Source organism: Budorcas taxicolor, chromosome 9 (genome assembly GCF_023091745.1).
Source record: "Budorcas taxicolor isolate Tak-1 chromosome 9, Takin1.1, whole genome shotgun sequence".
Lineage (NCBI taxonomy): Eukaryota > Metazoa > Chordata > Mammalia > Artiodactyla > Bovidae > Budorcas > Budorcas taxicolor.
The window spans coordinates 39,447,696-39,471,818 of record NC_068918.1 but is presented as its reverse complement, the minus strand read 5'-3'; the positions used below and the strand labels follow the sequence as shown (position 1 = coordinate 39,471,818).

The 24,123-nt window shown below is 33.3% G+C and overlaps 1 protein-coding gene across 1 annotated transcript in view; it reads left to right on the top strand.

Moving 5' to 3' along the window:
• Positions 1-23,712, top strand: part of GRIK2 (glutamate ionotropic receptor kainate type subunit 2) — a 726,582-nt gene extending 702,870 nt beyond the window's left edge. Inside the window, exons 15-16 of the mRNA XM_052645572.1 lie at positions 9,266-9,516; positions 23,548-23,712. Coding sequence (XP_052501532.1) covers positions 9,266-9,516; positions 23,548-23,712 — 416 coding nt within the window. The remainder of the gene's footprint in view (positions 1-9,265; positions 9,517-23,547) is intronic.
• Positions 23,713-24,123: the final 411 nt, after the last annotated feature.

The following is a 24,123-nucleotide window of genomic DNA, read 5'->3' as shown; positions in this document are numbered from 1 at the left end:
ATGGCATAAAGATGTATGAACTTGCTTATCATCCTAACTTATCCCAGATGGTCAACACTAAAAGTGTGAAACTCATATGTTTATGAACTCTATGTGTTCTACTGAATTTAATAAGAAACTGAGAAGATATCAATATCAGAAGTTGTATACCTTAACATATTTTGACTATATCATAATGGATTTTTATAACTGATTCAATTTTTCATTCAAAAAACATTGTTAAATGCTTACTTTGTGAAAGAACTGTGCTAGATTCTGGATGAAAAAAGATGAATAATGGATGGTTGATTACCTATAACTGACAGGTAGCCTGATGTTTTAAGTCATTATTTAAAGCACTTCAAGTATTTGGTATGTGTCTTAGAAATATTTATCATATTAAACACCTTCAAAGAAGAGGAATAATTAAGGAATTATTGAAACTCTTTGAGTCAAATCATTGAAATTATATATACTTAGTGAATATAGTATAGTCACATTCCCATACAATGTGTAAGTTACTGTACTTCAGAAAGTGCACAGTATCTTGGAGAAATGACATGCTATGCTAGAGGAAACCTAAACTTATGAGTAGTCTATTTCATACAAATATCTTCCCAGATCCAAATAAAACAAATACCAGGATGTTACCGGCTACTACTGCTTCTAAGTCGCTTCAGTCGTGTCCGACTCTGTGAGACCCCATGGATGGCAGCCCACCAGGCTCCCCCGTCCCTGGGATTCTCCAGGCAAGATCACTGGAGTGGGTTGCCATTTCCTTCTCCACTGCATGAAAGTGAAAAGTGACAGTGAAGTCGCTCAGTCATGTCCGACTAGTAGCGACCCCATGGACTGCAGCCTACCAGGCTCCTCCATCCATGGAATTTTCCAGGCAAAAGTACTGGAGTGGGGTGCCATTGCCTTCTCTGGGATGTTACCTAAATCTCTGTAATACACAGCTCATAACATCTCTATGATGAGTTGAATAACTATGAAATATAAAACAAAGGACACTAAACTCCTTTAGAAAGTGGACAGTGGGGATTTGTTATTATGAGAAACATAGATACCTAGCCAGCCTCTTATAATTTTAACAAAATATTTAAAGGATCTGGGTACTATTAGGAAAACTAAAGACAGTGTATTTTCCCCCAGAAATGGTTTCATCAGTTTTGATATACAGATAGATTTAAATAACTCATAACTATTATCACTCATTGTGATGTGGATACTTATGAGCTGATGCTTCATGAAGCATATGAAGAGAAGAAAAAGAACATACAAAAAATATGTGACTTGATTAGTAGTCCTGTGATGTGTAAATTCAAAGCCAAGATCTAAAAAGAAACAGCTTATTTTTGACAGAGAGAGCTGATGTAGTAACAGTATAATTACTGTTATTGAAGGCAGTGCTTTTCAAATTGAGATTAAAACAAAATAATTGATGGGAACATTAATCGATAGGAAGCAAAAAATTCTTCAATAAAACAAATGTAATCATTTAAGACATTTTTAAACTTTATCCTTCAGTAGAGAGATAGCAACCTTTTATTTTGCTAATGTACAATGTATATTTACACAAAAGATATATTTGTTATGGGGTATTCTTCAAGCTTATTTGAGCAATGAATTCTTTAAAAGTGAAACACAGATGTACACTTCCCAAAAAAGAAGTGTATGGGGAAAATCCAGTTTAGGAAATATTGTTATAATAAGTTTTAGAAAGAGGTTTTTTTTAAGAAAGAAAGAGTGATTTTTTCCCCCCTGATCTTAGTAATCGATTAAAGCATGCAGAAGCCTAATTTGAAAGTAAAAACATTTTTGGCAGGATGGATGGGAGATTGCTGGTATATGGATATTGTGATTTTAAAATATTTCTCTAAAGCATGATAGGTATTAGAAAATTTGCTATGCAACCTTTAAAGAAAAGCTTTATATCCATTAATAAGCCTCTCGAAGAGTTAAAAGTAAAGTTACTTCCCTTCTATATTATATTACCTGAATAAGATAAGGAAAATGTTTCGTACACACTTAAATTGGTATGCTTGTAAAGAGCATGAACAAAACAATCAAATGAGCAAATCGATAATTTATGTGTAGCAGATTTAAACTTCATAACCAAGAATGTATAACTACATGTGTATTCCATTCTGGAGGAAACATCAAAGGATTGAAAGGAAGGGAAGGAGGGAGGGGAGGTAGGAGAGGACGGAGAAAAAAGGAAAGGGAGTGGGAGGGGGAAGGAAGGAGAAGAAGGAAAGCAAACAAAGAGACAATGTATGAAAAAAGTGAAGGAAAGGTACAAGGAAGGTAGGGAGGGGGAAGGAGGGAAGAAAGTAAGAGAGAAGGGAGTCAACTCAATTTAGTAAACCCAGCAAGTTGGCTCAGAACTACTTGGTGAGATTTATATTAATTGGTTATAACAAATCAGTTTATTTACCTAAGGAGCTTTTAGTCTATTTGTTAGGAGAAATGTTCATGAAATTATAATTTTATGTAAAGTCCTTTGATCAAAATTTAACCTTTGGGGACATTTGGAGACTAATATTTTTTTTTTAATTGAGGAATTCTGAATAGGTGTGTTTGTAGGTTTTATTTATGCACACATATATATTGCTTCTGTTTGTCACTCAAAAGTCCTTTATGTCTTCTTGATTGTTCTTTTGAGCCCCAGGCCTTATCAAGGGACTTCACTATGTAGTAATCACATGTCTTTTTTCCTTCCTTCCTTTCTTCCTCCTTCCCTTTCTTTCTCTTTCACTCTCCTTTTCTTTCATGTAAGCTAGAAACAGTTTTATCTGGTAAATGGGATCCTTCAGCAACTTGAAAAAAGACTATTTTTAAACATAATTGTTCCTTATTGTCAGAATGGAGCATATGTTTAAACAGCCAAAGAAAGTCTCATTGTAAGCAGGAATAAAATGAAATAAAAACCAGAAATTGCATAGTGAAAATCAGAGAGCTAAATTCAGCTTTAAGAGGTATTTGCCTTTCTCACATGTTGTTTTTAAAAGTAACTTATATGCCAAAATCTTAATGTAGAGAATTTTAGACAAAATATTTCCTGGGATATAATAAAGGTTTAAGTATCTGGCACCCCACTCCAGTACTCTTGCCTGGAAAATCCCATGGATGGAGGAGCCTGGTAGGCTGCAGTCCATGGGGTAGCTAAGAGTCAGACACGACTGAGAGACTTCACTTTCACTTTTCACTTTCATGCATTGGAGAAGGAAATGGCAACCCACTCCACTGTTCTTGCCTGGAGAATCCCAGGGATGGTGGAGCCTAGTGGGCTGCCGTCTATGGGGTCGCACAGAGTCGGACACGACTGAAGTGACTTAGCAGCAGTAGCAGTAAGTATCTGGGAACCCTGTGTTGAAATTCCCACAGATTTTTAAATAAAACTTGAACTGAAGATTATCTTTCCATACTTGATGTTACAATTTTTCAGATCTTTCTGTCAAACTTGTTTCTTCACAAGTTACCTGTTTGCCCTCTTAAGCATTTGACAATTGACTTTTAGATGCAAAAGCATATGTTATATTAGACATATTTACAATTTCCTCAGTAGTTTTCTAATCCAGCTTAAGAGCCCTGTTGCAAAGGTACTCATCTTCCTTGAAGGCAACCTTATGGTACATAACCCCAGCTTCTCACAGCTGCCACTCAATGGCCTCATAATTCTTGGCTTGACAACCTATGGATTGAAGCTAGGTTCATACTTGAGCAAAACTTAAACTCTGACTAATGGCTGTTCACTTCATTAGAGCTAAGTGAATGATTATTCATGTTGAAAAGAAGATAAAAGATAGTTTTATTCATTGATCTCAATATCTCCTTGAAATTTTTCAACTAGATAAAGTTTCAAACCACTTTTGACTTTATTGGTATCTGCTAGAAATGCTTCCCAAGGTGCATCAAATAACACATCAAAGAAGTAATGTCATTATTGATGAATTATTAGTTTTTAAAATAAGTCAATAATAGATGGCAAAGCAATGCAGTGATTTAGTGTCATCAATTATATTATCTGTATTATTTCACCCTGTTAAAAAACTCAAACTGAGGTATATTAGTTTTTTAGCTTGTATTTGAACAGATTTCTATTTACATATTATGTTTACACTGGAAAACACGTGTGGGGAGGTCTGCTAGCAACAGGACATTTTCATATTTACAATAAGGGCTGGAGATAAGCCCAACTAGCAAGAAATCAAGATGTGTCCATCATTTGTTGAAAATTGGTTTACTTTTATTTGTTAATCTGTGCCTTATTTTGAGAATGTAGTAGAGAATATGGTGTTTGAAAATATTAGAATAAACATCATTATGTAATTCAGGAGTTTTGGTGAATTGGCAGTAAAATAATACTCTTTCAATTTTGCTCAGGATGAAAAATGACCTGCCTCAAAATATTACTGGAGAAGGAAATGGCAACCCACTCCAGTGTTCTTGCCTGGAGAATCCCAGGGACAGGGGAGCCTGTTGCGCTGCCGTCTCTGGGGTTGCAGAGAGTCGTACATGACTGAAGCAACTTAGCAGCAGTAGCAGTAGCAAAATATTACTTAAATGGATCAAGAACTTTCCATATTTCAAAGTCTACTTTTCATGTCAGTATCCTCCAAACATTTGTTTATAATTGCACGTTCAGTCTATATCTTTATATTAGCCACCTATGGTCATTTCTATAAGTACTAAAAGTACAAAATTTGTTTCAGATGCTATTTTTCCAATGGAAGGATATATTTGATAAGCTAAAATGATTTTTTCTCAACCAATGTTTATTTTGCCCAGGACATACATGATTAATCAGAATGGTAATTCAGAGTACACGTGACTTAAAAGCTGGTTCTAGACTAGATGTAATGAATCAATGAAAACTGGATAGCCAAACAAGATGACCTTCATTTATATTTTTTAAATACATGCCAGAGAAGTCTAAAAGCACCCCATTGTTACTTTTACAGTATGTTAGAGTTTATAATCTACTTAGGAAAATAGATCACATCTTAAAAGGTAAATAATAGTGATACTTAATGACCTAAGCTGAGTCTCCAGTAAATGATCAAGGTAGAAAATAGTATGGACTAGGCTAATCCACTGAAATCTAAAGGGCTAAGAGGAAGAATTTTAACTGAGCATCTTCATCAGAGTAGTATTTGGAAGAGGACAGAGGAAGGAAACTAGGGAGAAGAAATTATCCTACCATAATTAGATTTTGCACAGTTAAAAAAAATTAATTAGTTCTAATTACAGGAATGGATAATGCACCTTTTAGGAAGATAGTAAAAAAGATATATAGAAGCCATGTACTTAAACAATTCTTCTACATAAATTGAGGATTACGTTAAGGAAACAGCTTTCTATCTGGACGTGGTGTATCTTCACTCCAACTTTTCAGTAAGGTACTAACTTTTCATGATTTTCCTTGTATGTCTGCTTTTTAGCTTGCCTGTTCTTGCTAAAAGAGCAGTGCTGAATTAGTCCTGTTATACTGATCAAGTGAAAAGAAGACATATAGTGCTGTTCTTTGTGGGGCAAAATAGTTTCCAGATCAGGTTTTTAACTGCTTTTAGCAAAAATAATCTTTAGGGGTAGATGCAGGAATATTTAAATCAAGACAAAATCACAGACAACATGGAATGCAAGCTGAAATCAGTATGTTTCTATAAGCAGAAAAAACCCTTATGGATGAATTTGTGCAGAAAACTGTAATGTGCAGTGTTTAGGAAAAATTAGAGTTTAGGAATGATTGAACACTAATAACATACTATTTTCTGGATGAGAGAAAGCAATAAGACTGATCCTTTGGGACAGATTGTGAAAGATGCAGATAGTTCAGTATTATTCCATGCTTTGGGGCAACCAATTAGAAAAGTCATTACTTATCACATAACACTAATGCAGATGAACATCTATCCCCATTAGCATCTATACTAAATTTCATTTATACTGTTGCTTACAATGAAAATAATATTTCTTTCCAAAGTGTAAAATGGTAAACAAACAACCAAAAAAAATCTTACAATGTGTCACCATGGCGATTTTTGAATGATCCAAGTCTGTACAAACTGTTACTTCTGGTATTTGTCTCAAAAAACAAATATAAATCATTACTATCTGCAAAATGTTATCCGCTCCTTCCAGCTGAGCTATTTCAAATCATAAAAGATATTGCTGTAAAAGTGCTGCACTCAATAGGTCAGGAAATTTGGACAACTCAGCAGTGGCCACAGGACTGGAAAAGGTCAATTTACATTCCAATCCCAAAGAAAAGCAGTGCCAAAGAATGTTTAAACTACCACATAATTGCACTCATCTCACACACTAGCAAAGTAACACTCAAAATTCTCCAAATTAGGTTTCAGCAGTACGTGAACTGAGAAATCCCAGGTGTTCAAACTGAATTTAGAAAAAACAGAGGAATCAGAGATCAAGATGCCAACATGTGTTGGATCATAGAAAAAGCAAAAACATTCCCCTAAAAATCTGCTTCTCTTTCATTGACTATGCTAAAGCGATTAATTGTGTAGATCACAATAAACTGTGGAAAATACTTCAAGAGATGGGAATACTAGACCACCTTACATGCTTCCTGAGAAATCTGCATGCAGGTCAAGAAGAAACAGTTAGATGAACATGGAGCAATGGACAGGTTCCAAATTGGGAAAGGAGTACATCAAAGTTGTACATTGTAAACTTGCTTATTTAACTTATATGCAGAGTATAACATGCAAAATGCCAGACTGGATGAAGCACAAGCTGGAAACAAGATTACAGGAAGAAATATCGATAACCCCATGTATGCAGATGACACCACAATTATGGCAGAAAGCAAAGAGGAACTGAGGAGCTTCTTGATGAACGTGAAAAAGCTGGCTTAAAACTCAACATTCAAAAAATGAAGATCATGGCATCTGGTCCCATCAGTTCAGTTCACTTCAGTCGCGCAGTCGTGTCTGACTCTTTCCAATCCCATGGACTGCGGCACGCCAGGCCTCCCTGTCCATCACCAACTCCTGGAGTTCACCCAAACTCATGTCCATTGAATTAGTGATGCCATCCAACCATCTCATCCTCTGTCATCCACTTCTCCTCCTGCCTTCAATCATTCCCATCATCAGGGACTTCTCCAGTAAGTCAATTCTTTTCATAAGGCAACCAAAGTATTGGAACTTCATCTTCAGCATCAGTCCTTCCAATGAATATTCAGGACTTCCTTTAGGATTGACTGGTTTGATCTCCTGTCAGTCCAAGGGACTCTCAAGAGTCTTCTCCAACACCACAGTTCAAAAGCTTCAATTCTTTGGTGCTTGGCTTTTTTGTAAATAGTCCTGCTATCACATTCATACATGTCTACTGGAAAAAAAAAAACAACCAAAAACATAGCTTTGGAACTTCACTGTTCACAGATAGCTGAAGCATGGCTTGGAGAATTTTGGGCATTACTTTACTAGCATGTGAGATGAATGCAATTGTGAGGAAGTTTGAGCATTCTTTGGTATTGCCTTTCTTTGAGTTTAGAAGGAAAACTGACATTTTCCAGTCCTGTGGCCACTGCTGAGTTTTCCAAATTTGTTGGCATATTGAGTGCAGCACTTTCACAGCATCACCTTTTAGGATTTGATAGCTCAACTGAAATTCCATCACCTCCGTTAGCTTTGTTCGTAGTGATGCTTCCTAAGGCCCACTTGACTTCACATTCCAGGATGTCTGGCTCTAGGTGAGTGATCACACCTCCTTAATTATCTGGGTCATGAAAATCTTTTTTGTACAGTTCTTCTTTGTATTCTTCCCATCTCTTCTTAATATCTTCTGCTTCTGTTAGGTTCATACCATTTCTGTCCTTTATTGTGCCCATTTTCGCATGAAATGTTTCCTTGGTATCTCTAATTCTCTTGAAGAGATCGCTATTCTTCCCCATTCTGTTCTTTTCCTCTATTTCTTTGCACTGATTGCTGAGGAAGGCTTTCTTATCTCTTTTTGCTATTCTTTGGAACTCTGCATTCAAATGGATTTATCTTTCCTTTTCTCCTTTGCTTTTCATTTCTCTTCTTTTCACAGCTATTTTTAAGGCCTCCTCAGACAGCCGTTTTGCTTTTTTGCATTTCTTTTTCTTGGGGATGGTCTTGATCCTTTTCTCTTGTACAATGTCACGAACCTCCATCCATAGTTTATCCAGTCCCATCACTTCATGGAAATAGATAGGGAAACAATGAGAGACTTTATTTTCTTGGGCTCCAAAATCACTGCAGATGGTGATTGCAGCCGTGAAATTGAAAGATGCTTGCTCCTTGGAAGAAAAACTATGACCAACCTAGACAGAATATTAAAAAGTAGGGACATTACTTTACCAGCAAAGATCCATATTGTCAAAGCTATGGTTTTTCAGTAGTCTTGTGTGGATGTGAGAGCTAGACTATAAAGAAAGCTGAGCACCGAAGGACTGATGCTTTTGAGAAGACTCTTGAGAGTCCTTTGGACAGGCAGGAGATCAAACCAGTCAATCCTAAAGGAAATCAACCCTGAATATTCATTGGAAGGACTGGTGCTGAAGCTGAAGCTTCAGTACTTTGGCCACCTTATGTGAAGAACTGACTTATTGGAAAAGACCCTGATGCTGGGAAAGATTGAAGGCAGGACGTGAGGGGGACGACAGAGGATGAGATGGATGACCAATGACAGACAGACTTGATGGACATGAGTTTGAGCAAGCTCCAGGAGTTGGTAATGGAGAGGGAAGCCTGGCATGCTGCAGTTCATGCAGTCGCAAAAAATTGGACATGACTGCGTGACTGAACTGAACTGAACAGAGCTTGTTAATCATGACTGCTTCAGATTATTGCAACTTAATCATGGGAAACACCATTTTTTGCACAACTTTCCTAAAAACCAAGGTTACCATTTTGTCAATGCTCTGTTTTCGGTGTTGAACAATTCCTAGCCATTAACTAAATATCCTTGCCCGCTCTGCATTTCTTTTCGTAGATTTCTACTTACCATTTATTGTTTTCCCAAATCTCTGAGTTGAGCCTGCATTTAGAAAGAGATATTTTCCTCTTTCAAAACAAAATGTATTTTAACCATCAAAATCAGAAAGGCCGCCACCTCTATTTATTTTGTTAAACTTGTATTTTATGCCATTTCCAGTTGATTTTTCCTGCTGAAAATAAATACTGGCATATTGCACAGTGTTTGGAAAGAGCTCTGTTCTTTCATCATGTTAACCTTTAATTATGAAATTCTGGTTTCCTGGAAAGCATTAACAAACCCTCTCTTTTCTTAGGTTCTCCATATAGAGACAAAATCACCATAGCAATTCTTCAGCTGCAAGAGGAAGGCAAGCTGCACATGATGAAGGAGAAGTGGTGGAGGGGCAATGGGTGTCCAGAGGAGGAGAGCAAGGAGGCCAGTGCCCTGGGGGTTCAAAATATTGGTGGCATCTTCATTGTTCTGGCAGCCGGCTTGGTGCTCTCTGTTTTTGTGGCAGTGGGAGAGTTTTTATACAAATCCAAAAAAAACGCTCAGTTGGAAAAGGTAAATGTCACTTTTTTGCAACTTAAAACAATCGTTGTTATAATAAAGCCAACTATTTTTTATCTTGCCAACCAAGGGTAATACTTAGAACTGTGACTGTTAACGATCTTCTGTCACTCGTTATATACAAAGGTTCATAGAACTCAGGATTAGCTTTGTGCTTTTAATTTAAAGGTAATATTTTTAAATGAACTGTTTCAAAACCGGCGACTATTTTCCCTTTTATTAAAGTCTAAATTGGAAAAACTTTTGCTGTTTGAATTTCACTGTGATTAGTTTATTGGAAGAATATAATTAATGAAATAAAACTCAGAAACGGTTATATGAAGAAAAAATTGTCTCTGCAGTTAAGTGGTGTAAGATATGATACTCATTAATAGTTTCAAGTTAGAGAGTAAATATAATTTTTATTTGAAGATTTTTTTCTCCAATACATTTCTATTTGAAAAATCTCAAAGCGCATTGTGGAAATTTTAATGGATATTCTACATTAATGAATATGTGAGAATATTGTGGGTGTCTTCTTTGCCACTTAATATTATTCTTAGTGCATCTTTTTTGTCTTGCACTTGAGTCTTTAGAAGAATATATATAAACCTCAAAATATTGTGATTATTGCAATTTTCCTTAGGATTTTCATATATTTAATCTTTGTACAAATACGTTTACATTCTAGTCTTTAAAAACTTTGTGAACCTAGTTCATATTATATATTTCTAGTCCTGTAATTCCATTAGTTCTAGAAATATGAGAATGGATATTTATAGAGAAATATTTCTGATAGTATGTGCTACTCTTTAATATAAACGTATGACTTGGAACATGAAATTCAGCTTTAAAATTTTTAAGCCTTTTGGAAGTCTTTGAATATATAAACATCTCTTCTGTTTATAACTGAAAAGCAGTTTTTTAGATCTTAATTTTTAGAGACTGCATCAGAGTGAGGTTATATTGCTTTAAATATTGAAAAGGTTTATAAACATTTATTGGTAAATATAAAAGTAGAAATATGATATTTACTTCATATTTAATAATTTATGATACAGTTATCTTTTCTGAAATCAAAATTCTGGATACAGCATTCCTACACCTTACTTCACTTAATACACTAAATTCAATTTACTTCACTTAATTTAATTAAGGAAGGTAATTAATTCCTTGAAATAGTGTTAAATGACTATTCTGATAGTACCATTCTATGAGTAAAATAGCCAACTAAAAAGTTTGAGAAATTTGGACAACTATATGGTTTATTTAATGGCTGTATCTGCTGATCTGACTAAATCAAATATCTTTTGCCACAGATGTTACTGAAAAATAGGCCTAAGTACACTTAACCAAATATCTTTTTCAGCAGGTGTGACTGAAAAGTGGGTCTAAGTACACTTTTTACATTATGATTTTATTATGATGTCAAAATGAGGTTTGCGGTCAAATCCTAAGAACTAATAATCAAAGAAGAAAGTTATTAAGTCCTCAATTTTCATGTTTACTATAAGTTATCAACAAATGTGATATTTGGTTAGTTAATGCTTAAAATGAGTCCCAAAGTAATGTAAGGAACTTAGGTTGCCTAGTTAGAACTTCACATCATCCATATGCAGTAGTTTTCATTCACTTATAGCTCAGGTTTAAAATAAAACACATACATTAATCTCTTGACAGCATATGATAATCTATTGCCCTTTTCTCTTTGTATCCTGTTTGTATGATTTACCTGGGCCTTGTCTCTATGTACGATTATTTTATAGCATTAAGGTTTTTAAAGGACATGGGAATTTACTTTTTGTACAATCACCTTTATTGTTCTTATAAATAACTAGTTTAGTTGCATTTTTCACATATCAACCAGTTCTCAGTTTCTGTGGACTTCTATGACCTTCTTAAAAATTAAAGTGGGAATCAATTGACCTGTTTGGGCTTAAGCAGATAAAATATTATATTGGGAAAAAAGAGCTGTTTTGATAGGATGTGAGCATATGAGTCACATCCTCTGATGTCAGCATCTCCACAAAGCTTCCATAGTGAAGTTCAAATTCTCTAGCTTCTCAGAGGAGACATTCCAGGATCTCTCTTTATTCATCTTTGTAGTTTCATATTTTGCTTCTCCCAAATTTGTGCTTGTACTATAACTGCACTAGATTGCTTTCTATTTTCCAAGGTCAGCCAGCTTTTTAAAATACTCTTCCCATTTGACCTGAGCAACCTTTGTCCATTTTTTACCTGGCAAATTCCTACTAGTCATTTTAGATTAGGCATTCAAGACTAGGCATCAACTTACCAAGAAAGGTTTTCCTAATCAATAGGTATAATGAATCTGTGTACAGGGTACAACTATTTCCACAAGGTGGTGTTAGATTTTTATTTTCTATTCCAATGAAATTGGCTCATCAAAAAAGAAAGAGAGTTCCAGAAAAACATCTACTGCTTTATTGACTACGCCAAAGCCTATGATTGTGTGGATCATAGCAAACTGTGGAAAATTCTTAAAGAGATGGGAATACCAGTCCACCTAACCTGCCTCCTGAGAAATGTGTATGCAGGTCAAGAAGCAACAGTTAGAATGGGACATGGAACAATAGACTGGTTCCAAATCGGGAAAGGAGTATGTCAAGGCTGCATGTTGTCACCCTGCTTATTTAATGTATATGCAGAGTACATCATGTGAAATGCCAGGGTGGATGAAGCACAAGCTGGAATCAAGATTGCCCGGAGAAATATCAACAACCTTAGATATGCAGATGACACCACCCTTATGGCAGAGAGCAAATAACTAAAGAGCCTCTTGATGAAAGTGAAAGAGCAGAGTGAAAAAGTTGGCTTAAAACTCAGCATTCAAAAAACTAAGATCATGGCATCCAGTACAAGCACTTCATGGTAAATAGATGGGAAAACAATGGAAACAGTGAGAGACTTTATTTTTGGGGGGGCTCCAAAATCACTGCAGATGGTGACTGCAACCATGAAATTAAAAGATGCTTGCTCTTTGGAAGAAAAGCTATGATCAACCTAGACAGCATATTAAAATGTAGAGACATTACTTTGTCAACAAAGGTCCATCTCCCAAAGTTATAGTTTTTCCAGTGGTCATGTATGGATGTGAGAGTTGGGCTATAAAGAAAGCTGAGCACTGAAGAATTGATGCTTTTAAACTGTGGTGTTGGAGAAGACTCTTGAGAGTCTCTTGGACTGCAAAGAGATCAAACCGTTAGTCCATCCTAAAGGAAATCAGTCCTGAATATTCACTGGAAGGACTGGTTCTGAAGCTGAAGCTTCAATACTTTGGCCACCTGATGTGAAGAACTGACTCGTTGGAAAAGACCCTGATGCTGGAAAAGATTGAAGGCAGAAGGAGAAGGGGACAACAGAGTACGCAGTGGTTGGAAGGCATCACCAATTCGATGGACATGAATTTGAGCAAACTCCAGGAGTTGGTGATGGACAGGTAAGCCTGGCATGCTGCAGTCCATGGGGTCACAAAGAGTTGGACACGACTGAGTGACTGAATCGATCTGATTTAAAAGAAAACCATATGACTCTATCTGTACATCTCATTTTTTGAAAAAGCTTAGCTAACTTCAGAAACTATTCTCATTCCAAGAACATTTGCTGCCCCTTTGAGAAAGTTGGGAATGAGGTTTATCCATTTCAAACAAGGTCCATTCTTTCATCTGTGAAGACTTTGACAAGAGTTCTCCCTTGAAAGTGAAAGTGAAAGTGTAGTCTCTCAGTCCTGTGCAGCTCTTTGTGACTCCATGGACTGTAGCCTGCCAGGCTCCTCTGTCCATGGAATTCTCTAGGCAAGAATACTGGAGTTGGGTTGCCTTTACCTTCTCAAAGGGATTTTCCTCACCCAGGGATCAAAGCTAGGTCTTCCTCTTGGCAGGCAGATTCTTTACCATCTGAGCCATCAGGGAAACTTAGCTCACTATTTTATTCATATTTGCTGATTTCTGCAGGGGAGGGGGGGGTCCCTCTTTCCTTATTAGATTCTTACCTCTTAATTCCTTTAGGAAAAGGGACTAGTGAGTTTGATTTGTATCTCCATATCTCAGACAGTTTCTGTTGGTGTAAGACTCTTTCTTCCTTTTTATAGTTCTCTGTTTTTCTCCTTCCTTCCTTTTCTCTCTCTTTACCTGTTAAATAATGAAACTGATTCCAGAAACTTAGAAAAGTTGATCATAAAGAATAAAAAAGAACTATGTTTTCACATAATTGAAAAGAAATACGTTTATAAACTAAATAAATAATAGGTTTATTAGATGTGATCCAGTGTATTTATTGTGATAACTTATGTTCTGAGCTCCATTCCTCTTCATTTTTCCTGAGAAAAATATTTTACTTTGTTGGGTTATATGGTTTAACACCTTAGTTAATTTATTAAAATTAGCTGTGAAATATTCCTAGATTTTATTGTAAAATATGCATGTGAGTGCACAGAAATTTAGTTTATTTGCACTTGTGATTTGTGTCTTTAATTGAGATTTTTAGATTTTAAAACCAAAGTAAATATTTTTAAAATTATTCATTTACTCAATAATTATTTATTGAAAACCAAGTGTGCAATGAATTTTATTTGCACTTTGGAGTAAGCAAATATATATTATTCATAATTCCAGCTCCCAAATACTTTATCTCTTACCTCTTTATCTTTCTCTGTTTTATTTCTTCTTTCTTTAATTCATAATATTCTAGGATTTTTAAAAAGAACAAATGAAAATTTCTCTTTATCTAAATAAGCTGGTGGATATGATATACATGAAATCTAGTTGAAAATGAAGTTTATTTATAAAAGTTATGAATAACTAATATATTACTTTTCAAGTCTTACCTCTGATAATGATAATAAAATGAGTGATTATGATTAAAGATGAAAATAATGTCTTTTATAGTATATATTTTATAAGATATTAAAGGATCACACTGGTCTTAATTAACGATAAAATTTTTATATTTCTGAGCTGTTTGAGAATTAAGTGTACTATAAGAATGTGTTATTTTTAAATGAGGGCAGGTTAAACTAAAAAGAGAAGATAATGCTGAAATATGTAGACCTTATAAAAATATAAAAATTGTAAGTTGCATTCCTTTCCAATAACCACAAGATGGTGTATTATAATTTTTAAAATACTTAATGATTTTAATTTTGATGCAAATATTAATGCCTCAAGGACATATTGCTTTTCACATTTATTCAAACTTGTAAACTAAATAGGTGTTTTTCTTTTTTTGATGGTTTTCACCATATAACCTGACCATTACGAAAGTTACTTAAAATGTTTTTCCAATTTGAACATGTTTGAAAAACAACTAATCAACATGTGCATTTTCTAATTTTCTCTTTGCCTTGTATTTTCCTTGCTTTTAAAAACATAAGTACTTGAGGTTCATTCAGTAAGCAATTCAAGAAATTGTTGCACATCTTAGGCAATTATCAATGCATTTCAGGTAACATAGATTTGCTTGAAATAGTCTGTGTTTACCTTTTAAATCTTACTTATAACTTAAAAAACTTGCTTAATATTTAGAATTTTAATTTCTCTGGTAATATATTTTTATGATAATACATTGATTTTTGTAAGTATGAATTATAAATTGATGTAATAATTTTTATAATACTATTTAATGATACTTATTGTTTATTAATTTATGTTTGGAATTATTAATCATTTCTCAAATTTTTGAATATGTTCACTTTTGAAAGCTATATATAATTTTGCCTTCTTTTGATATCCAGTGAGAATGGTAATATAACTTACATAGTTACACCTTTTGTTTCTGTGTGATACATATATAAATAGATTTATTTCCATGTAACTGAAATAGATTTGCCTGTACAAAGTGTTCCTTATTGAACATAAGGTTGATTACAAATCTTTGCATTTCTTGATATGAAAATATAATAAAATATTCCCTTTCTATTATTTAAGCATAAAGAAAATATAGTAAATACATCTTAGAAATAAAAATATATAAATTATTGCTGGATATTGAATTTCTAAGCAACATTCCGTGTCTTGGATACATATTTTGTGCTTTCCTGCAAGGTGATTAAAGTACATTTTAAGAGCTATTTTGTACAGTTGTTTTTCAGGACATAGTACATTTTAGTGTACATAGTTGTTTGTATTATAGAACACTGGTAAATCTTATCAACAATAATCTTTATATAATGTGGTGATTTTCAGTCATTGAAAATTCCAAAAAAGTGTTGTGGGCTCATAGAATGTTATTCAGTGTACAGTTGAATGAGAAATGTAGAAGGCAGTTGTAACTCATAGAAGGATAAATGAATGAAACAAAGAAATATGAGGAATAAGAAGAAAATCATAATGGTTTAATTTAAACTTGCAAGACTAGAGATTCTGTATGAAAGATTATTCAGAGGAAAAACACTTTTCAAAGCTGGCTGAATCTTTATTTCATGGAATCAGGAGAATTAAAACAAGTTGTTCATAAATCCTTATGCACAAATTGCTTCCAGAATGCTCAAGAATTAGTTCTAACAGAAGTAATGCTTCATAAAAGACATTTATTGGAGAAGATATATGAAAGCAAACATTGTCATAAATCATCAGTTAAAATTTATTACAATATTTACATTTTTCCAAATAATACTTAGTTATAAACCATGGAATATTTGTACTTTTCATATAGGGAGTTTGTATTTAATATATGAAGTTTTAACTGTTAACATTCTAAGTACATTTTTAATATAAAATCTAGCTATAAAGCATGTTGCTACTCAAAAGTTAAAAGTGGCAGATAAACTTTGGACAAAAGTGTATTTTGTCTTGTTTTTATATTACTGCCTTTCTCTGAAAGCAGAGCATTTCTCAATTTCCACCTAATAACCTCTATAGGGACTAACTGGATGGCTCAAAACAAAAAACCTTTTTATATATAAATATAAAATAACACTTCAATTGCCAGTCTTCCTTTTGCTCACTAAATAGTTGCAAATCAGCAAAAGAAGTTTTGAGTCATTTGTTTATGATGGCTCATACTCTTTTAATGCCCATAAAGTTTTAAAACAAGATTATAGCTGGTTTTCATAAATGACTTTAGAATTTTTAAAGTGTTATATGTCATGTGAGTACAAAGTTACTCAGAGCTATGCAAAGATTATTATCCATATTGAGCAGAAGAGGATAAGTATATCAAGGGTTGAGTATGTTTCTCAAGTTGAAATATGCCTATTCTGTTTACACCACTATGCAGGACATAAAAGTAGAAGATTTAGCTATTTTTCTTGGCAGGTTTTATCCCTGATGTTGTATTGACAAAATGTATGGAATAGGAGTTTGAGTTAGATAAACAGACTGTGGGCTTTGATCATGAGCCCTGTATAGTTATTTCACTTTCCTGGACATTAAGCATGAGTTTTGAAATTTAAAAAAAAAAAAAGGAAAGACTTGGAATCATTCTTCAAGTGTGTTCAACTTTGTGTTATATTAATCTTTCTATATATCTTTTAAATAAATGAATGGGTTACAAATACACCATAAATGAAAATGTTTTAGAAGTTAATATAGTTAACATATATAGAGCTTTTTGCATGTCTGTCATATACTAAGAAGCTTTCATTATAATATAATTATTATTTTTATTTATAAAACTGATACATTTTAACTGCTGTACTTTAAAGGAAAGAGAGCTTTCCTGGAATTAAGCATTAGTTATTTGGATGTTACATACTTTGTTGAAAAAATGTTATTATTATAACTACTGGCAAGAATATGATTAACATTGCTTTTTCTTAAAATTCATTTCACAGCTGTATCGACTAAAATGGTGTTGAAGCTTGTCAGACCTAATTTATTGATTTTTCTAACTTAAGTAAGGGAAGTGTAAAAATGTATAATGATGCCCCATTTTTCTCTGCCTCATTTATTTGCAAAATGCAATATAAAGTTATTCAGTAAGAGTCAAGGTTTCTGAGAATATTTTAATCTTTGGTTATGTTTATCATTGTAAAATAATCCAGGCTAAAACATAGAAAGCTTTGTCATTTTATTTATTGAGAAAAAATAATTTAGTGCCATAATTTTTTCTGTCTGATTTATTATTTAGTATTCAAAAATTACCATTTGTTAATAATAGAGTCCAGGTAAAAGAACTTAGCTGAAATTCAAATCACTGTTAGTGAGGCAGGCTAATATAATAACACACAGAACGGAAGTCAAGAGAACAGTATTCCTCTTTTAGTTAGAATATCAATGTGTACATACCTGTCTGACTAGTGCACAGCATATTTAAATAATATATATGTATATATGGACTTTTTAAAAAGAGTACTGCTCTAAGACTAAGCATCAAGATCAAAGTTTATATATATATATATATATATATATATATATATATATATTTTGGACATGAGTATCTTAGCTAGTCATTTTTCATCTCATTGCTTCACTGTTACATTCATACAGCTTTAGGTAAATCCATAACTCTGATAGATAGCACTAGCTATTTGATATTTTTAAAAGACTTCCAATTAAAGAGTAAAATCAAAAGAAATGGGCCTTGTTAAATGACATTTATCTTCATTATTTAGGACACCAACATTTATATAAAATGTTGCATATTGCATCCAATATACTTTTTATTTCCCTTTAGTTATTATTCAGTTAATTTAGGTATTACCTAAAGTGGAACAATTTTCCACAGGGATTAATTACAGTGACTGTTTGGATTTGTCTCTACTACATGTGATCTGGAATTCTTGATCAAATGGTCTACAGCATCCGAAATTAATTAGAAAATGTCTGAGAATGAATGAGGTATCCATAATCAGTGAACAAATAATTTAAATGACAAAAAAAACCAAAACATTTTCGTGAGAGATGCTGTGTATATTAGGACGTTGCACTACAAAGTCTCTTAGAAGCAGTTTAAAGGTGTTTTGAGTGAGTGAGTGAAGTCGCTCAGTCGTGTCCGACTCTTTGCGACCCCGTGGACTGTAGCCCACCAGGCTCCTCCGTCCATGGGATTCTCCAGGCAGGAATACTGGAGTGGGTTGCCATTTCCTTCTCCAGGGGATCTTCCCAACCCAGGGATTGAACCCCGGTCGTCCTCATTGCAGGCAGATGCTTTAACCTCTGAGCCACCAGGGAAGTCAAAGGTGTTTTAATAAGCTTCAAATAGAAACTGTACACAAATATGGTTGGAAATTGTTCTGAATATTGGAATAATATTTAGTTAATTTAATACCCTTAAAAAATAAGACAGTAAGATTTATAGCATAGTTTCCTCTTTACATAATAAATACTAAATAGAGACCTAATAATAGCATATAATATTTATGATTATTTCTCCTTCAATTGGTATATTATTATATATTCAACATGAAAGTGATGAGTTTCAAAGTTTAAAAAATTAAACTTATTTTTCATCAGTTGCTTTTTTTTTAAGACATTGCTAAACATAAAGGATTTAACTTAAAAATGAAGTTTAAATATATCACTGTTCAATGTGGAGCATGTTTGCAACTAGATTTCTAATACTAAAAAAATTTATGTGCTTCTCAAAATGCTATCACATCATGTATCATATAAACATATCTATAAATTAGAAAGTTACGCTGTTTAGATTAAATTATTCTATAACACCACAAATGATATTCTTGAGAACATTTATCTGTGGACTATTTATGTGTTGTCTTATACTTAAAAGGCAATGTACATTTAGACAAATTCATAATTTTTAAGGTTTCCAAACTTCATTGTTTCAAGAATTAGAGATGTGTAATACAGGTTGCCTCATTAAATATAGTGAATTTTATAATGAGTTTAACTAATTTAAATGCAATTATACATGCTAACAGCTCAAAGATTTAAATTTTCATTTTCAGGAATCTTCTATTTGGTTAGTGCCACCCTACCATCCAGACACTGTTTAGTAAACTTTTGAAACTTACTAAAAGAGGTTTTTTTAATGGTTAGTATCCTTGCACCTTTTTTTCTTTTTGTAGTCTGTCATATTGTGCAGAAACATTTTTGTTGTTGTTTTCACCCTAAGAAACTTACTTTGACACAATTTGTGTGTTTCTGTCCCTAAGAAGTGGTTTGAAAAGCATGGTAGTTTTCTCTTTCTTCCTCCCTCAATCTCTCTCACTTCTTCCCTCCCTTATTTTCTTCCCTCTTTCCTTGTCCCCCACCCCCTTTTCCTCTCTTCCTTTCTCTTTTTATTCTTTCTTCTCCTCCCCACTCCTCCTCCTCAGCTTCCTTCTTCTTCATTATAACAGAAAATTCCTGTCAAGTGCATTTAGGTTTTTCAAAATCTTATTCTATAGTTCAATAAAAGGACATGTAAGAAATTCTGATCATGATATGAATTAGGAAACACATTTGTCTCTATCAAATGACAAGTTAGAAGTTTAAAAATCAGACATGGTAATTTTTTGGCAACGTACAACACAGAGAAACAGCTATATTTCACAATCGTCTGTACAGTTTGAACTTTAGGTCTTACAGAGATCAAGATACAGAATTTACATTTTAAAGCTTTAAAAATTTTTTTAAAAATGTGTTTTCTTTAGCGATACAAGTGAACCATACTTTATGGTATCATTAAATTTTTAAAATTTTTCAATGTTGTCTGAAATTTTTGCTCAAATCTAAAGATTTTCATAGTTTTGTGAAGGATTGGAAATATTATATAAGTATGAAAAGAACCTACAGTTTCATGGTGACTGTATTAGAACCTAAGATAATACTTTTTTTTTTTAGGTAAAACATATTGATAAATCAAAAAGAACTGTCAAAGTCAGCTTATTTAGAGAAAAAAAATAACAAAAGTAGTAACATGATATTATAATCAAAACTACTGATTGACTGCTTAAAGCTCGCTTGATTAAATTTTTTACTTTCTAATGGCTCAAGATAATAGAGAAAGCCTAAAATGATAATGGTAAATATCATTTACTTGAGATAATTTTAAATTATTTATGCTTGATTGGGGCTGGATATATGCTTATAATTTATATTAATCAGTATTACAAGTTTTATGTTACATAAAATTGCTTTAAAAGAGTTTAAATGCATTTATTTGTAGTCTGAAGTTAAGTATAGGCTATTAATACAATTGACTTCCTAACTAACTAGAAATAAAACTGAATTGGTTCATGGTTGAATAGTTATGTACATTTGTAAGATTTTTTCCTGAGAAAATCAGTTGTTTAGACCACTCTCTTACTATGGACAAAACAATATCTCTATTTTATTATTTTTGAAATCAATATAATCATGATATCTAAAAACTGAGTTTGCCAAAGAGAACATTATAAATTTTTTAATATTTGGGAAATTTAGTTATTTTAAATGAAGACTTATTTCAAACAATTAACATTATTCACATCCTATAACATTTTTAAAGTGTCGATGGCATCAAGTTCTGACATTGTTATATTATCTAATCAATTCTTCTGTTAAATGTTTCAACAGAGAACCAAGACTAAATTACCTCAAGACTATGTATTCCTCCCTCTTTTGGAGTCAGATTTTTCCATTTCTACAGTGTTGTCATCATCACCATCTTCATCATCATTTTCATCATGTTCTTAATAAATACATCTAATAGTAGGTATTAAGTAACAAGAAACACTGTGTCCATATACTGGCTATCAGGTGTCATATAGATCCTTTAATAGAAATAGAATCTGTGAATTTCAAAACCGTATAATTTAGCACATAATAAATAATACATAGAGATAACTTGCAGTTAGTTTGGAATTCATGTATAGCATTTAATCATCTCCCATGACAAATACTAATAAATTAATATTTTTATTAATTTAATGTTATTAAACAAATAAAAAAATTTTATCTGATTAATTAGCTCACTTGTACACAACGTATTTTACTAAGATTCTGAAAAAAAATTTTAAGCAATTGAATTATAAGCATTATTTAAAAAGAATTAAAATGTTAAGGTCATGTATGGCTATTGTTGATTCAGTCAACATGTGTACAACAGTGCTGTGAGCACTTGATCTCTACTCTTTACAATTCAATGAGAGGAACACATGGAAGCCCAAGAGGTCAGACAGAGAAACATGATAGTGAGGGAAAAATAGTAAATTGAGTAGAAATAATAAGCCTGGTCAACTGGAAAGTGGTTCCTGAATAAGTTAAAATTTGAGTCATGTCTGGAGGTAAGGGATGAAACTGGACCGATGTGAAAAATGAAAGAACTCTGCTGAGTACCAGAGCAAGAAGACACAAAGGAGAAAAACTTTGGAGGTCCAAAGAGAAGCATGTATGTAAAGAGAGAAAAAAAAAAAAAAAGAAGAAGAAGAAGAGGAAGAGGAAGAGGAATAGGTTGGGGGAGAGATAAGGTAAAATTAACTCAGAGAGGTCATGATGGAAAAAAGAGACTTGGATTTCACCTGTTTATTGGACAAGAAAATACTATTAATAACTGATGTTTAAAACAATAGATTATTGTTGATAATTGTGAGAATTTCAGGAATAGACAAGGCATAGATTTGGGACGATCACTAAGGAAACTCTTCAGCAACCTAAAGAAGAAAAATGAGAATATAGCCAGGAATGGCCAAGAAGCTATCAGGGCAGGATCAAAATACATAAAATTGGGTATCAGAATATCTTGCTGGAGGTGCAGTTGTGAGCTGCAGAAAGTGAGTTATCCTCTGTCATATAGATGCCCAACTTAATTCAGTATTAGTCTGTGTCACAAAAGGTGATATATGAAACGTATTTTAAAAAATATAAGGCATGTATATGGTATTGACCATTGTTATCCTACATTATTTTGGAATTCAGTTCAGTTCAGTTCAGTCGCTCAGTTGTGTCCGACTCTTTGCAACCCCATGGACTGCAGCACAACAGGCTTCCCTGAACATCACCAACTCCCGAAGCTTGCTTTTGGATTTTGGAATTAGCCTAAGATGATAAACAGCAAAGAAGCAACACAAAATGCAAAACAAAAAAGACTTCACATGCATATTTGATTAGGTTTATTTCATTATGTTTTCATATCACTTTTTGGAATTGTGTAAATTTTTCATTCTTGTCCACATTTTTAGTTGTTGTCCAAATTTTTTGTTCTTGCAAGAAAAGAGCCTAAGTCTTAGACCATCTGAATGTCAACAACAATATGCAACTAGTTCATGAATCTGATTTATATGTAACTAACGCATGTATCTCAATTAGATGGAAAGGGAGACTAACAAGTTTCCGTCTTATGTTTTCACTCTGTAGTAGGTATTTGAGGAGTGTGTAATAAGTTCCAGGTATATAGAATTTCTGGCAAATCTATTGCCAATGAAATAGGAATTTAAAAAAAACATATATAGGGTCATTTCTTCTTCATGGAATAAATTATTTATCAGTCCTCAGTAATCAAGTTGATGATACCAAAAGATTAGTTAATATTTGTGCATGGATTTTTAAATGTGATACTATGTCATTTCATGATTAGGTCATATGTGTTTGTAATCTTCACCGATAGTTTTATAGGCATGATCACAAAAAAGATATAATGAATACCAAAAATAATTTTCCATATTTTATGTCTAAATGTGTGAGTGCTATTTTTGCTCTGTTTTGAAAGACAAAATGAAGAATCCATGTTTAAAGAAAATTTTCATATCTTACATTATGATCTAAAAGCCAGTACATTTTGTCTAATTTTTTTTAATAGCATGGATGGATTTCTGGTAGCTGATTTATTTGTGCTTGTATTTAAAATTTAAGGTAGATTATATCTTATGTTAATCAATTATATGTCTTAAAACGTCATTCAAATTATGTGTAATGTATGCCTTCCTAGCTGGCAGTTCACTATCAGGTGGAGATTTTCTTTAAACTTGCCCACTTTGATAAAATATTTTAATTACCATGTTTTGAGTATTAAAAGTGGAATAATTTGATATAACCATTATAATGGAATTTTTCAAAACTTCAAGGCTGCTATGTTGACAAGTCTGTTGAGACTGAATTTAATATTGTTTCAGGACCATTGCAGTCTATGTGTTTGTAATATTTCCTTTTCTGTGTTATTCTGTAGAGGTCCTTCTGTAGCGCCATGGTAGAGGAACTGAGGATGTCCCTGAAGTGCCAGCGTCGGTTAAAACACAAGCCACAGGCCCCAGTTATTGTGAAAACAGAAGAAGTTATCAACATGCACACATTTAACGACAGACGGTTGCCAGGTAAAGAAACCATGGCATAAAGCTGGGAGGCCAAACACCCAAGCACAAACTGTCGTCTTTTTTTCCAAACAATTTAGCGAGAATGTTTCCTGTGGAAATATGCAACCTGTGCAAAATAAAATGAGTTACCTCATGCCGCTGTGTCTATGAACTAGAGACTCTGTGATCTAAGCAGTTGCAATGATCAGACTTGATTTATAAACATCATGGATCAACCGAGTTACACGGGGTTACACTGTTTATCATGGGTTCCTCCCTTCTTCTGAGTGAATGTTACATAACCATTTTGTGGCTGGTTTCAAATGCAGTCCGGGAAGAAATTACAGGTTCCTTTTGAGGTTCAACTGTTGCCAGGAGATGGAATATCAATGCCCCAAGGGTAACCAGAGGAAAAAAAAAATCATTAAGAATAAAAATACTTGGAATCAGAA